This window comes from Emydura macquarii, unplaced genomic scaffold (assembly GCF_026122565.2).
Source record: "Emydura macquarii macquarii isolate MOO-44397 ecotype Brisbane River unplaced genomic scaffold, CSIRO-AGI_Emac_v2 contig_1253, whole genome shotgun sequence".
Taxonomy (NCBI): domain Eukaryota; kingdom Metazoa; phylum Chordata; order Testudines; family Chelidae; genus Emydura; species Emydura macquarii.
Window position 1 is genome coordinate 94,843,023 of NW_027131390.1, and position 16,114 is coordinate 94,859,136.

A 16,114-nucleotide genomic window follows, 5' to 3' on the forward strand; every position below is an offset into this window, starting at 1 on the left:
TTTAGTGCCTGAATCTGCAGGCTGCTGAGTTCAGTGAGAGTTGAGATTTGCACTTTTACAACTACAAGCTTACCCCCCTCAAAATCATCTTCCTGGCCCTTTTAGTCCCTCAACTGACTCCTTATTCTCAATTGCATCAAATGCGTTCCCTCCAAACAATCTGCAAAGCCACTACTTCATCCTTCAAATCCCTCCTTAAGAACCAAAACAAACTGTCTACAGCTACAACACACAGCTAGTCTTGTTTTTCCGTAACATGCTCGTACTACTGTTTCCCCAAATGCCCCTCTTAATCTTCCCTCTCTCCTGCCATTTGCCAAGAGCTGCATCTTAAGATTGTAAAATTTTGGGGGACAGGAAGGGTCTTAATATATGTCGGTATAGTGCCTAATACAATGGGACCCCACACTGGGTGGGGCTTCTAGTTATTACTGTAATACATATAATTCATAACTAACTAATGCTTTGTACAAGTGTGACTGACTAAACTTTGATGGAGAAAATTTTGGCACTTTTCTGTTATAGTATTTTTCATTACTAAAAGAGCCACTTATTTAAGTAATTAATCTTTATATTAAGGTAAAAGAGTATAGCCTTCTTAATTAAATATTTAACTAGAATAATTTTTCATTGATACCATATCAATACTAATATCATATTAATAATTTTAAAAGGACACTAGTTACTAACGTTTTAAAATATTTTGCAAGACTAACATGAGTAGAAATGGGGAAAAGTGAATTTGATTATTCTTTTGATTTTAATCTATGGTGTTAGGAACACAAGTACAGATTTTTTTAATGCATTTTATTTTGTTTGTGTCCCTTGAAATATCTCTAGGACAGAAATCAATTGATGTTCATTAGATTGTCAGCATATTAAGAAATCATTCTTAGCTGTCATCTTCTTAACAGAATGTAGTTTAAAAATTGCATTTTAATCCTTAATAGGCACCACAAAACTATCAAACCCTTTGAAGATAAGAGAAACTTGTAAAGAAACAGAAGTTCATTAAGATCATAAAGACAGTATCTGGAAAGGTTTTTCCTGTTAGAATATGACTCATATGGTTTAAAAAAAATAGCTAAATTACTGTCCGCCTAATAAAGTCTACATCACAGAAGGTACTAAAGCAGAAACCATCACTGTCTGCATATTTTGTATAATCTGTATTGCTAATAAAATTGCACCATTTCTTGTGCTCTAGGCAGGAGCGGTAAAGGACTATATCAAAATGATGCTTGAGAACGACAAACTTAAGTTTCTGGTTTTTGCTCACCACTTAAGCATGCTCCAAGCTTGTACAGAGGCAGCCATAGAAAACAAGGTAATTTTAAATGTTCTTTATAGTTTTTAAAAATGACCTCTTCCAAAGATTATATTATTTGGCCCCATCCTGCAAACACATAGGCACTTGCATAGCCCATTGAGTTTACAGTTACTCATGTGAATGTTTGTGGGATCAGGGCGACAGTCAGTATTGAAAGGATCTCGCCTGGCTGTAGAATAGTTTTGGGAAATAATGTAAATTCTTGTATCTGGAACAGTAAATGACAGATTCCTTGCCATTATAGTATTATAGAGTAATTCCTTTAGGTCATTTTTTAAAATAGTGTACTGTTTCAGTGTACTATTATAGCTCACAAAATGGTGGTTGGAATTAAAGAGAATATTAATAAATAATCCTCATAGTGAAATAATGTGCTATTCTTCTGTAATACCTTCCATTTTAAGATTTCACGTTGTTTTACAAACATTAATGAATCAATTAAGCCTCATGGAAATCCCATGTGGTAGGTAACAATGATTCTTCGACTGTTTGCTCATGTCAATTCCTAGTAGGTGTGTGAGTGCTGCCTGCACAGTTGCTAGAAGGTTTTTCCCCTAGGATATCCGTAGGGTTGGCTCTGGTGCTCCCTGGAGTCATATGGCTCAGCCAACCCCTGACCTCTTCACCTCCTTCTTACCGCCTGTGACAGTCGCTGGAACGTTGCTCTTCTCTTGCTCTGCAAGCTCTTCCCCAGTAGGTTTTTTCTTACGTACTTGTAAATAGTTAAGATTTAGCGTTAGTAGTAATAGTTCATAGACAAGTTAGGGTAGTTAGGATCCTGCTTATTGGGGGTTTTTCCCCCCTCTTTCCTCGGGCCCAGGACATGCATCAATCCCCTGGCTTTAAGCCGTGCGGGGCCTTTAAGAAGGAGATGCCAAGAAACGATCTGCATTCAACCTGTCTGAAGTGCTTAGGGGAAACCCATCAGAGGGATTGCTGAAAGATCTGCAGGGGCTTCCAGAATGGAAGCTCCAGGGCTGAAACCTCTGGAACAAGCGTGATCAGAACCAGTTAGGGAGGTTCTCCTTGGCAACAAAAAACCTTCCAAAAGAGCCACTTAACTAGCTAAGTGGAAGAGATATCGATTTGCCCAGCTCAGGAGGGCATCCCACCTATGCTATCTTCAGTACCCTCTATCTTGGACTTCTTGTTACATCTGAAGCAAAAGGGTCTGTCGGTATCATCAATTAAAGTCCACCTGGCCACCATCTCAGCTTTTCACCCGAGGTTGCAGGCCGTTCAATCTTCGCTAACCCCATGGTTGGGTATTTCCTTAAGAGCCTAGACAGGCTATATCCTCATGTACGTCAGCCGATTCCCCAGTGCGACCTTAACCTTGTGCTGTCAAGGCTGATGGGACCGCCATTTGAGCCCCAGCAACATTCTTGCTCCTCTATCTATCCTAGAAGGTAGCTTTTCTGGTGGCCATAACTTTAGCCAGGAGGGTGTCTGAACTCAAGGCTCTCATGTTGGAGACTCCTTACACAACTTTCTTCAAAAACAAGGTTCAACTTCGCCCTCACCTTTGGAAGAAAGGCTGGGTCGTTTCCCAATTCCATACAAATCAGAACATATTTCTCCCGGTCTTCTACCTGAAACCACATGCCAGCAGTTGGGAGCGCAATCTGCATTCTCTGGCTGTAAGGCAGGCCTTGGCCTTCTATATAGAGAGGACAAAGCCATTCAGGAAAACAACACAGCTCTCCATAGCAGTAGCAGATAGGATGGAGGGTCTCCCTGTTTCTTCTCAAAGAACTTCTTCTTGAATCACATCATGTATCTGGATGTGTTACAGCTTGGCGGGAGTGCCTACCCCTGCACTGACAGTTCATTCCACAAGGGCACAAGCATCTTTGGTGGCATTTCTGGCCCAAGTCCCTTTCCAAGACATTTACAGACCAGCAAGGTGGTCATCTGTTCACGCCTTCGCTGCACACTATGCTATTACACAGCACACCAGAGGTGATGCTGCAGTACAGTACTATAATCTACAGGTCTTTGAACTCTGACCCCCTCCTCCAAGGACCAGCTTGGGAGTCACCTACTTGGAATCAACATAAGCAAGCACTCGCAGAAAAAAAAATTATTACTAATATTCTGTAACTGTTGCTCTTTGATATGTGTTGCTCATGTCCATTCCAAGACCCATCCACCTACCTCTCTGTTAGAGTCAGCCGGCAAGAAGGAACTGAAGAGTTGGGGGGTTGACAGGGCTCTAGCTACGGTGCCATGAGGGCGGGACTCCAGAGGGCACTAGAGCCGACCCTAGAGATAACACTAGGGGAAAAATCTTCTGATGACTGTGCATGCAGCATGCATGCACCTACTTGGAATGGACATAAGCAACACATCTCGAAGAACAACAGTTACAGAAGGTTAGTAATAATTTTTTGTCCCTATTTTACAGATGGAAATGACTGAAACGCAGAAGTATTAAGTGATTTGCCTGTGGTCCTGAGCTAGGAGTAGTACAAAGATATTCTGTTTCCCACTTTTTTAATACTGTCCAAAAAAATATTCCTTTTTTAAATTGTGTGTGTATATAATGTATATATGTAATATAAAATATATATAAATATTATACTATATATATATATATTAATATATACATAATATATATGTATATATGTAATGTATATATGTAAACTTTAAATTATGGGAATCATCATGTTATTTTGCCATTGTTCTGGTATGTTGTAGGCTCGTTACATTCGGATAGATGGAAGTGTTCCTTCAGTAGAAAGAATCCATCTTGTCCATCAGTTTCAGAAGGATCCTGATACTCGTGTGGCCATCCTGAGCATTCAGGCCGCTGGTCAGGTAAGGTAAAAAGAGAAAAATAGTAGATATTGGACAATGCAATTTGAAGTGTAAAATTTAAAAAGACAAAGCACACACATATGATAGTGAAGATTTCTTACTATAGGTGACCATGTATCATGAGGTTTTGCACTCAGCAACCAGTTTATCACCAACCATATAATCTGTATTGAATTTAAATTGAAATTATTTCTACAGAACCAAAGCAAGAAAAGAGTCAGCCAGTACTTGAATAGGATTTTAGTGCTAGTTCAGTCGTTTCTAAAAGCATCAGTGTAATTAGAAGCAAACATAACTTTCTACCATTGTTTGCTGGGGAAGCAGTGTGTGGCAGTTACACAAAACTGCAGTTTATATGTATCTTATTAACATTTCCCACTGTCACTGTTTTATGTTGTTTGGGCATAAATGCTTGAGAAGTGTTACTTGTTTTATATACATTTTCAATGCTTGAATTAATACTAAGGTATAGTTGGTGTGGCTTACTGTTCAATGGAGCAATCAGAAAATTAATAATCCCATTTTACTTGCAACGAAAAGCAGAGTTCCTTGACTCGTCTTAGAAAAAAACCCAACCTTTATGTATGAACCATCTGTGTCAAAAGTTTTTATTGGACCAACTTCTGTTGGTGAGAGAGACAAGATAATGTCTCACTACCTTGTTCTCTCCAGTATCGTATTGCTATTTAAAAAATATTTTACATAATTTGTAGTAGTTCCTTCTGATGATCAGTCATTCATTGAAATTTCCTTTTGTATTTGTAGAGTTACATCTTCTCTGGCTTGCATTTTAGAAATCAGTGAATCAACACTGTTCTTATTGATTTTGTTTAGGGTTTAACTTTTACTGCTGCCACTCACATTGTGTTTGCTGAGTTATACTGGGACCCTGGACATGTGAAGCAAGCAGAAGACCGAGCACATCGAATTGGACAGTGCAGTTGTGTAAATATCCACTATCTTATTGCAAAAGGAACATTGGATCCTCTTATGTGGGCAATGTTGAATCGCAAGGTATATATTGGAATAAAATTAAGTAATCAACAAAGTATTTCATGTGTGTCAGGAATCCACAGTATACAAGGCAGTACTCAAAGTGTTTACTATAAAGGATTCTGTAGACGGGGAATGTCCTAATATTTGGATATTAAGCCAACCAATATATGTGCAATTGAAGGGGACCAGAATGACCACTCTTATTCAGAACTAACTTTTCTCCTTTCTGCTGTCCTTTCCTAAGAGGCAAAAATAAAGGTGCTTTGTTTTTTAAGATACCTATAGGAAAGAAAAGACCATGAAAGGATTCAGTAAGCTGCAGCCGTCTAATGTTTTGTGATGTTTATCTTGGATACTACTACATTTCTTTCTCTCTTTCCACTATCAGTTGTGAAATTGGAATGGCTTGGATGAAATTGTTTTTGAGGCAACTGTTTTTCTTCCTGGAAAATCCTGTATTAGAAAACTATAGAAATTGAAATTTGGTAAGATGATAGTTTTAGAAATATTCACATCAGAGTTTGGAAAAAGAGTTAACAGCTAGTTGTGATAGTTTAAAAATCTCCTTGCAAATGACGGTACCAAAGGACTCGAAGGAAGAGGTATAGGAAGGATGCTGTAAGTAATCACTGTCCTCTAAACCTGACTTAATTAAGGGAAAATACTAAAATGACTAGGATTGCATTGGTTGGTGGTCTTGATCTGTAAGGTAGACATTTGCTTTTGGAAGATTACACACCAAAATTCTAATGTATGAAACTAAAAATGTAGTCCCTTAAAGGAATATTATTATCCATTGGTTGTGTTTGATACATACTTTGTTTGTGATGTCAATGTTCTTCTGGGTTTTCTAATTCAGGGTAAAGGGATTAACTGTAGTGCCACTGTTGATATGCACTAGCTGTACCCACAGAATAAACTCCACCTATGTGAGTCATCAAAATGAGATGCTCACAATAGATTTGCAGATACTAGCTCCCACTAAGGCTTTGTCTACACTACAGAGTTTTGTCGACACAAGTTATGCCAACAACCATAAACTGTTATAAGTACAGCACTTGTGTATGTTCACACAACGCTGCTTCTGTCGGCAGAATGCATCCACATTTGATACTCTAGCATTGACAGCACAGCATCTGAAGTCAGCAGTTAACTGTGCTTTTACTTTTGTGGTTGTTAGGGTATAGAATTTGCTCCCATCTCTCCTTCATTATTTGTTTTTATTTTATTACACAGTGTCCTGTGGACTTTGGAATGGGTGAGGGAGACTATAAAAGACACTAGGTGTTGCCTGTGGCTGGGAGAGTAAGAGAGCTGACCCTTTCAGATACAGACAAGGCTTCCTCACACTAAGGGCAGGTATTAGCTAGATGCCTTACAACCCTGGCTATCCTGAGAAGCATCACAAACATACAAAGGCTTTGGGAAAGGAACATATACTTATGTTGTTTAAGTTTTGTTGTAACATAAATTGATAAATATTGACTTCTTCCAACTATCTCTCTGACAAGTCATCATACTGTAGTAGATTTCATCTTGGCATTGTGGCACTCGTGAATCTTGATAGAGGATTTGAAGGAGAATCAGATGGTAGCTTTATAGATCTTTAGTCAGCTATTTAAAATATTTTTTACTTCGAAATATTAAATTGTATTCTTCACTTTTATAGTTGTTGATTTATGCTTGAAAGGGAAATAACACTTGGGCAACTAAATTTACTCCCAAATGTAAAATGATGAAATCCATCTGTCTGCAGGCCAAAGTTACAGGCAGCACATTGAATGGTAAGAAGGAGAAATTGCAGGCTGAAGAAGGTGATAAGGAGAAGTGGGATTTCTTGAGTTTTGCTGAAGCCTGGACTCCCAATGAAAGTCTTGAAGAGATCAGGAATGAAGTTTTATTCACTCATGTAAGACAAGAATATATCTTCTTCTATACTCTTCTTTTCTAAAATAATTCTAATAGCTAGCCATTAAATGTGCTTCAAATTAAATGTTAAACTGCCCCTATTTGACAAGAATGATGTCTGGGAAACAGCCTTTTAGATTAGTATTTGCCCTTCTCTCTCTCCCCCATCTTCTTCTTTTGGTATTGATCTTTTCTTGCTCATTTTGTTGCCATTTCTCTTTTTTTGAATGGATTGATGTGGGGCTGTATGGGTATCTATTTTCTTGTCCAGCCTTATTAGGCTGTTTTAGTGAACCAGTGAAATTATTAGACAGTATAATGACCTCTTGAGGGAAGTAGTAGAAATAATGAATGCAAATAACCCAATTGGCTTCTAAAACAATACGTTTCTGATGTATCATAAAACAGTAGATCTGAACTTTCTATGTGCTAGTTGAAGGGAGATAAGGGAAAAGTAAATTTTCTCAAAGACTAGTTGATTTAATGAGAGGTTTGTATTTAAGAAGAAAACTTTTAGAGTTTCTCAAACAATAGAAGATGATAGAAAAAGCTTGTATGTACAGAAACCTCAATAGTTTGAGCTTTTTCTAAGATTTCACAATTTTATCATAGCTCTCCATTGAAAATTATATTACTAAAGTATGCAGGTAGCTTTACTGTCCTGTTAAGCTTTTTATCTGCTATCATTTGATATTACAAGAAATCCATGTAGCTCATGAGGTTACTACAAATACTAATTTTCTGAAGTATTTAAGATTTATGTGCTGAGTTTCTACATAACTACATAATTTTCCTGTTGATCTTTCTTTCAGTGAGTGATTGGTTGAGAGATTTTCTCACAAAATGTACAAGTCACTTGCTGCAAACAGTTGACCCCTTGGTGGGAAATAAAATTGGGACCTTCACATTATGATGAATATACACCACTTTGTGCTTCTTTATATTTTTTCACTGTTTTCACATTCCAAACTATTCACAGAGCCTTTGGGTGAAGATTTTCAAACTTGACTAGTAATATTGGGAGACTCCATTTTTTTCTGTACCTAATTTGGAACACCTTCAAGGGGGCTGTTCCTTAGAGGAAGGATGCACAGCACTTCCTGACAATCAGGTTTCTTGAAGGTGTCTCAAGTGGGGCACCCAAAATTAATAGTTACCTTTGCAAATCTTGCTCTTTGAATATACTGAAGTTACTTCAACTAACACTGAAGTTCAGCCTCCTCTGCAATGGAATGTACAAATCAGGTATTCATATAAAGTAAACAAAATTTTAGGACAGGAAGTAATATAAATAAAATACAATATTTAATTCTCCATAATTCTGTAAAACAAAAGATCAGCTTTCCAGCTGCTGCTATTACAGCACTGATTTAAATGGTGGCTCATCATTTTACATCCTTTGTCTTGTCAGTACATAATAATTCACTGGATGGCGTATTAATTTAATTTCATATGAATTTGAATACAGTATAGGCATTAGTGTTCACTTGGATTATAAAAATTGCAGTAGTTTTTAGTATGTACACATCTTAACCCAAACTGAGTGACTGAGTCAGCAGGCTTTTGAAAATGGCATTGCTTAGCAAGAAGCTAGTACTTAAGAAGAGAACGTCTTTTTAATTCTTTCCAAATGTTAACTCTTTACAGCTTGACTGTACAAATTAATTTAATAAATAATGGATTTTACTTAAAGCATGACAGTTTCAAAATATAGATAAGAGTTATCTCCATGATGGAGAAGCTGAGGTACAGAGAACAGACGTTATTTACCCAAAGTCACACAGGGAATCACTGTGAGAGTTGGGGTTAGAATGTAAATCTCCTGGCACTCAGTTCTGACTTTATAGACACTGCCTCTCTTGTTTCAGAGAGCTACAGCTTGTCTTGTACAGTTAAAATGGATGAGGAAAAGCATCTGATTATTCTCTGACATTTTTCATACTGCTTTTCACTGTGGAAGGATATATGTTATAATGTCACAGTAATTACACTTTCATGATTGAGTGTTTAAAGTATTACTATGTTAAAAGAAAAAATTACAATAAGATATTCCAGCCAATGTATTATGGTACAAAAACTCCCTTACTAGTACATGTATAACACTTAACCTGTAGTAATTAGTTACTTGAAATTTACAAATAGAGACATGAAAGTCAAAATACCTAGTAAACACAGAACATTATTCTGCTTTATGACAAGTCACATTGTTACCTATAAGGCCTTGTCATCACTACGGGGAAAAAAAGTTTTAACGTGTTAACTAATATGTTGAAATACAATGTAAAAATATTAGGATTCTTCTTTGAGTGTTGTTCCTATGGGTGCTTCACTTGTAGGTGCGGCAGCACCCCCTGCACCTAAGATTAGAGATCTTTATCAGCAATGCCTGTTGCACTGCACATAAGCACTTCCCCCCTCCCCCCATGCTGTGAGCTGGACATACATATAGCACTGGTCGGTCTGACCACCACCAGTTCCTTCTCTACCGCCTTTGGTCTGGGATGGAATCCACAGCAGAGCCTACTTCTCCTATACCCTCACTAGATAGTGCCTTACCTGTTAGTGTAGTGTAGTTAGTATTTTTCTTTTTCTCTCTTTCTTCTATCTAAAACAAAACTCTGTTACAGCATTGTATTGTCAGAGTCATGACGGACAATCTCACCTGCATGTATTACATCAACATGCAGGGCAGTGCGAGGTTCCACTCTTTATGCTCAGGGGCACTCAAGTTGTGGAACTGGTATATCCAACAGAACATTACCATTTCAGCATCATACCTCCCGGGGCTCCAGAACATCACCACGGATACATTGAGCAGGAAGTTCTCTCACAATTGAGTGGGAATTAGGCATGTGAGCACTTCAGCCCATCCCCAACTGATGGTATATCCCACCACAGATCTTTTTGCCACACAACACATTGCTCACTGCGCTCAATTCTGTTCTAGAGCGGGACTGGGATGCAGCTCTCTGAGAGACACGTTCCTCATAACATGGGATGAACCACTCCTTTGCCTTCCCTCCCTTTCCCTTCCTATTTCGAGTACTTTACAAGATACAGGAGGATTGAGCTCATGTCATACTAATAGCTCCAATATGACCACAACAGCTCTGGTATACCTATCTTCTCCACATGATGGTATGCCAACTGATCTCTCTCCATCCAATACCACAGCTCCTTTCACAGGGCACAAGACGCATCCTCTATCCCAATCCACAGATGCTGCATCTCAAAGCCTGGCTCGTCCGGGTTTCAGGATTCAGAAATAACCTATTTGGACGCAGTCAACCAGATACTTTTGAACAGCAGGTGTGATACAACCAGACATACTTACGTGCACAAATGAACTTGATTTCAATGCTGGTGCTCCTCTCACCAAGTCAACACAGCACGCGCTCCGATGCTACTTATCCTGAACTACATACATAAACAATCGGGATTATCCATCAGCTCTATTCGTGTACACTTTGGTGGCAATCGCTACTTTTCACTGCCCCATGGATCGTTTTTCACATCCGCTCACAAAATGGTTTCTGAAGGGTCTTCAACACCTTTATCCTTACATACGAAACCCAAACTCTGCCTGGGACCTCATCCTCATCTTACCTTCTCTGACTAGACCGCCGTTTAAACCAATAGTAACCAGACAATGAAAACAGCCTTCTTTGTCGCAATCACTTCTCCCTGACGAGTTGGTGAAATCGCAGCCTTTATGGCATATCCATCATACACATTATTTTATAAGGAAAAAGTTACACTACACCCACATCCAAGATTTCTATCTAAGGTTCCGGCGTCTTTCCATCTCAACCAACGAATACACCTTCTTTGCTTCTTCCTAAAGCCTCACAGTAACCAACAGGAGGCAATTCTACACACCCGAGACATGGATCAAGCATTAGCTTTTTACTTGGACGGGACTAAACCTTTCTGCAAATCACAATTATTCTTCTCCACCACTGAAAGATCCAGAGGCACAGCCATATCTAAACAGCGCCTTTCGAAGTGAATTTCGCAGTGCATGCATTTATCTTACAAACTCCACAATAGACAACCTCCTAACACAATCAGAGCACATTCCACATGCCCATTATTCACCTCAATAGCCTTTCTCAATAATGTTCCTGTTGCTGAAATTGCAAAGCAGCTACATGGGCATCGACAGACACCTTTGCCCATCAGCACACTATTACACATGATGCCCAGCCTTCTAATTAGGGGCACTGCTTTCTAGTCGCCTATAAGTGCAGCACCAATAGGGGGACACATCTTGAGGAACCTCAGTTACTGCATAGGGGGAGTAATCTTCTCTTCCCCCAGGGAACCAGCTAATATTTGTTAAAACTACAGTTGCCTTGTCTACACTAGCATTTTGATGTGTGTTAAAAATATGCATTTTTTCCTAGTGCTAGACATGGCCTAAAAGATAGACCTATAGTACAAAACCTCAAGGAAACTGGGAGTTTGGCTGGTTTTGCAGTGGCATTAGCTTAGTACATTTCTAAACATGCAGTAAGTATATACTTATTATATAGAATTATTAGAATTATTCTAAAGTGATATTAAATCTCTCTCATTCTGTTGTTTATCATTTTTTAAAAGTTATATACCACACTCACAATTCTGTACGTTTGTTCTCTGCTTATGCTGATTTAAAATTTTGACTGGAATATTAAAAATCATCATAGTTGTTGAGAAACAATGTTGAATTGCTTTTAAATTGAGTTTCCGTATTAAAAGAGAGTGTCTGTCTTTTTCTATCTTCTAATTAAAATTTTTTAAAATACCTCAAATTAGAAAGTACAAAAGATCCATAATTGAGAAAAATTGTTGCAACTTTAAACAGGTGGACTCTATATACTAACGGATTGATATCTGTTTGTTTGGTAATGTTTGTTTCTCTTTCCTAGTTTGAAAAAGAAAAACAACATGACATTCGTTCTTTCTTTTCACCAAAACCATCTACTGATAAAAAACGCAAAGTTGTCTGTGGGGATGAATCACTGAACTTCACTTTAGGAGATTCTAAAGTCACACAGGGAAAGGACATGGAGGAAAGCAGCAGGCATTTGAACTCAAGAGAAATAATTGATGTGGATGCAATCTGTTATGAAAATGGCTGTGAGCCTGAAGCTAAAAGACCAAGGGCTATAAGTGCACCTACCCAAAGCAGCTCCAGTAAGAAAAAGAGAAAAACTTTGGCTGGAAAAACAAACTCTTTGTTTACAGAAGAAACTGATCATGAGCTTTCTGGTGGCTCACTGTCTGATTCAAGGAAAAAATCACCTGCAGCCAAAGCCTGGTGTTGTAGTCTTTGCTCTTACACTAATAATTTGTTATTACCTTACTGTGAAATCTGCGAATGTCCTCGTGGCATTGATGGTGAGTAACCCATGGTGCACATAGGGAATATAGCTATTCAGTTACAGTCTTGCTTTATTTCAAATAATATAATGTTTTTGTAATAGAATACATGACTATTTACAAATTCAGACAAAATATGAAGAACAAAATTGTCACATGAAGAGGAAACTTTGAAATTGCCTCCTGATTTTGGTCCGGAACTTATTTCTGAAAGTTCCAGTGACATGACATTAATTTAGCATGAATGGATACTTGATTAAAATCAGTAGGATGTAAATTCAATGAGCAGCATCAGCTATTCAGTTTCCATGGCAGCAAGCAAGTCCTAGAGTCAGAGAACCCTGCTGCTTTCTTTCCCTTCAGAGGATTTATCTTTATCAACAAGCCAGTGAAATTATAGATTTTCTTCTACCTTTTCACAGCCAGATGATGCAGTATAGATGCTTTACTTAGTTAAGCAAATATGTAATTGTCACAAGAGCTAACATTTAAGACATCAAAAGTTTAAATTTGAAAAGATTTAAATTTCTCCCCTCAAAGAGTAAAACTTGGCATGTCCACAGTAAGTTTCGTGTTTTAAAATAGCCTAAAGATTTTTATAAAGTCCTAACTCTCTCTATCTCCATGGTATATGCATTTTGGTGTCACTCATCTAAATTGTTTGTGGAAAAAAGATGAGTTGACATTTTTAAAAAAGCTGTTTAAACACAAATAATAAGAACTATTAGCTCTGTATATTTACTCTTTGAAATATCATAATCAACTAATGGACAATTTTTAAACTTCATATCTTATAAGCAAAACAGATAATTACCCTTAGGAAATTCCTGATCCTGTTGTGCTTATTGTACAATGTAACATACTTTATTCACTGTATTAATACTGTTCTGTATTTTGAAATTGTTTCATGTATAACATACTGCTTGTACCTCTTTAAAATAACTATTAGTATGTGAGATCATACTAATTTGCTACAGGGACCTGAATTAGTGGACCGGGTCCAGTTTTTGAGTGACAAATAGCCATCAAACAAAAGCCACCCCCACAGTTGGTAGGATTGTTGACAGTTTCAGCAATGGAGACCAAGGATTGCGTCATGGACTCTGAACTTTCTGTTCACCTCACTGCCTGACACACATCGGTAAACAGTGCCAGTGCAATACCTATTCCATAGAGGACTTTTGTTTCCAATGTCATCAACCTGGCACATCTCCTAAGCACTAAAATTCACTTAAGAAAAAGAACAGAAACAAAAATATTCTTCTTCAAGTGCTTGCTCATGTCGATTCCAAGTAGATGTGTGCATACTGCATGCGCAGTCACCAGAAGGTTTTTCCCCTAGTGGTATCTGTAGGGTCAGCTCTGATGCCACCTGGAGTCATACCTTCATAGCACCATATATAGGGCCCTGCTGACCCCTCACCTCTTCAGTTCCTTCTTACTGCCCATGACAGTCATTGGAACATTGGTCTTCTCTTGCTTTATCAAGCGCTTCCCGTGATCTTTCGAACTGTTGCCTGTAAATAGTTAAGAAAGTTAGTGTTGGTTCATAGATTGGTATAGGTAAAGTAGTTAGGAGCCTGCTTATCAGAGTTCCTGCTTTCCCTCCCCTCTCTCCCCGCACCCCCCCGCCCTTTCCCTTGGCTTTGAACAATGTGGGGCCTGCAAAAAGCCTATGCCCAGGAGCAATCCCCATACAACCTGTCTGAAGTGCCTGGGAGAGACCCATCAGAGGGATCACTGTAAAATCTGCAGGGGATTCTGCCCCAGAATAAAAAAGAAGAAATATCAGCGACTAAGGTTCTTCCTGATGGAGGCAGCTTTCCTACCACACTCAAGCCGACACTCAGCACATTGGCTTTGGTGAGTAGTGCACCGGCATCTGTAAGAGGAAACAACTGCACAGAGAAAGGACTCTATGTCTAGAGACACTTGGCACCATCACTGATTGCTGGTACCGAGGGATGTCTCATGCAGAGAGGCATGGCATCACTTGCAATCTCCTGTACTGTGCAAGGAACAGAAGAAAACTGAGAGGAGCACTCACCAATGCAGAAAACTGGGTGTAAAGGCTTGAGCGGAGTGCAACCCACGTCGGGTCTCTCAAGTTCCATGCCCTCGAGTGCAGTACCGCCGACTTTGGTATCAGGGAGGGGTCCGTTGAATCTGGTATCCTTGGACTCCCCATCCAGGGGAAGACGCAAGGAGGAGTTACAACTCCCTTCCGCGCCGGAAACTTTCTAAGTGGCTAGGGAGTTGATAGAGAGCATGGCACTGCTATCCCCTTGCAGGCATAATCGGTTTTCAGACCATTGGTAACAAAAAAGCACCTGGTGCCATCCAGTAGCAAACCAGTTATGATGCCGCAGTCACGCTGTCCCCGGCACTGCTCCCTAGCACCGTGGGGCACCACACCGCCCTGGTCCCCACAGAGCAACTTGTCTGCATCCACCTCTGAAGTGGATTCTTATCCTTTAAGGAGAAGCCAGCACCGATCGGAGAGTCGGTGCCAGAGGGTCGATTCTGGACAGCCCTTCTCCAGGCCTTGGCCACCACAATGGCAAATGCCAGCTCAATGGCTGTTTTGGACTCCATGGTCATTCTATCAGACTCAGGACGTTCTCTGGATGGTCGCTCTCACTTGCTTCCGAGAACAGAACCCACCCACCTCAATTAGGCCATGAACTGCTGCATGGCACTGAACCCGACATGGAGCATAGCACCAAACTCAAGGAGACGGCACCGTGAGATCCTTTGGAGGCAGCAGGTCAAGAGCAATGCCTTGTGCCTGCCAGAGTTGATCTTCTTTGTCTCTACACAAAGCCGTAGCGGGTTCCTCAGCAGCGCCAATTGTGGACGACAGCAGGGCTCATCAGGAGCTTTTGAGAAGGATGGCATAGAATTTGGGATTCCAGATAGAGGTGGTCTCTGGGAGTGCAGATCCCATAGTGGACATTTTAACTCTGCGGGACCATCCATGGTTGCTTTGCCATTGATAAAGACTATCCATGACACAATGAAGTCACTATGGCAAACTCCAGCCTCTTTGCCTCCCACAGCAAAAAGGGTGGAGAGAAAGTACTTTGTACCCTCCAAGGAATATTAGTACCTATGTATATACACACATCCCACCGGGGTTGCTTGTAGTTGATGCCGCGAATGAGTGAGAGAGGCAAGGACAGAAAGGCTCCATGCCAAAAGTTAAAGATGCAAAAAAGTTGGACCTTTTCAGTAGAAATGTGTATTCTACTGGGGGGCTCCAACTCTGTATCATAAACCAAAAAACGATCTTGAGTAGTTACAATTTTAACTCTTGGGAGTCCTTGTCCAAATTCTTGGAGTTTATACCATCAGACTCCAGGGCAGAGTTTGCAGCCCTAGTAGAAGAGGGCAAGCTAGTGGCAAAGGACTCCCTTCAAGCAGCAGATGGCAGATGCCACAACCAGTACCATGTCATCAATTGTACCCATGCAATGGAGTTCTTGGTTACAAGCCTTGGGCCTTCCACATGAGGTCCAGCAGACGATTCAGGATCTCCGCTTTGAGGAAACAGCGCTGTTCTCAGGATACTCAAAATTGCACACCCTCAAGGACTCTCAAGCTACCTAGAAGTCCTTGGGCCTTCATACTCCAGAACCACAAAGAAGGCATTTCAACCACAGCCCTGCCTCAGTTTTACCAATCCCAATCCAGGCA

At 39.7% G+C, this 16,114-nt stretch overlaps 1 protein-coding gene across 2 annotated transcripts in view; it reads left to right on the plus strand.

Moving 5' to 3' along the window:
- The window catches only part of ZRANB3 (zinc finger RANBP2-type containing 3), a 117,592-nt gene that overhangs the window by 67,881 nt on the left and 33,597 nt on the right, over positions 1-16,114 (plus strand). For both annotated transcript variants that reach the window (XM_067549527.1, XM_067549528.1), the window contains exons 9-13: positions 1,208-1,327; positions 4,031-4,150; positions 4,985-5,164; positions 6,903-7,055; positions 11,965-12,436. In XM_067549527.1, the coding sequence (XP_067405628.1) occupies positions 1,208-1,327; positions 4,031-4,150; positions 4,985-5,164; positions 6,903-7,055; positions 11,965-12,436 (1,045 nt within the window). The remainder of the gene's footprint in view (positions 1-1,207; positions 1,328-4,030; positions 4,151-4,984; positions 5,165-6,902; positions 7,056-11,964; positions 12,437-16,114) is intronic.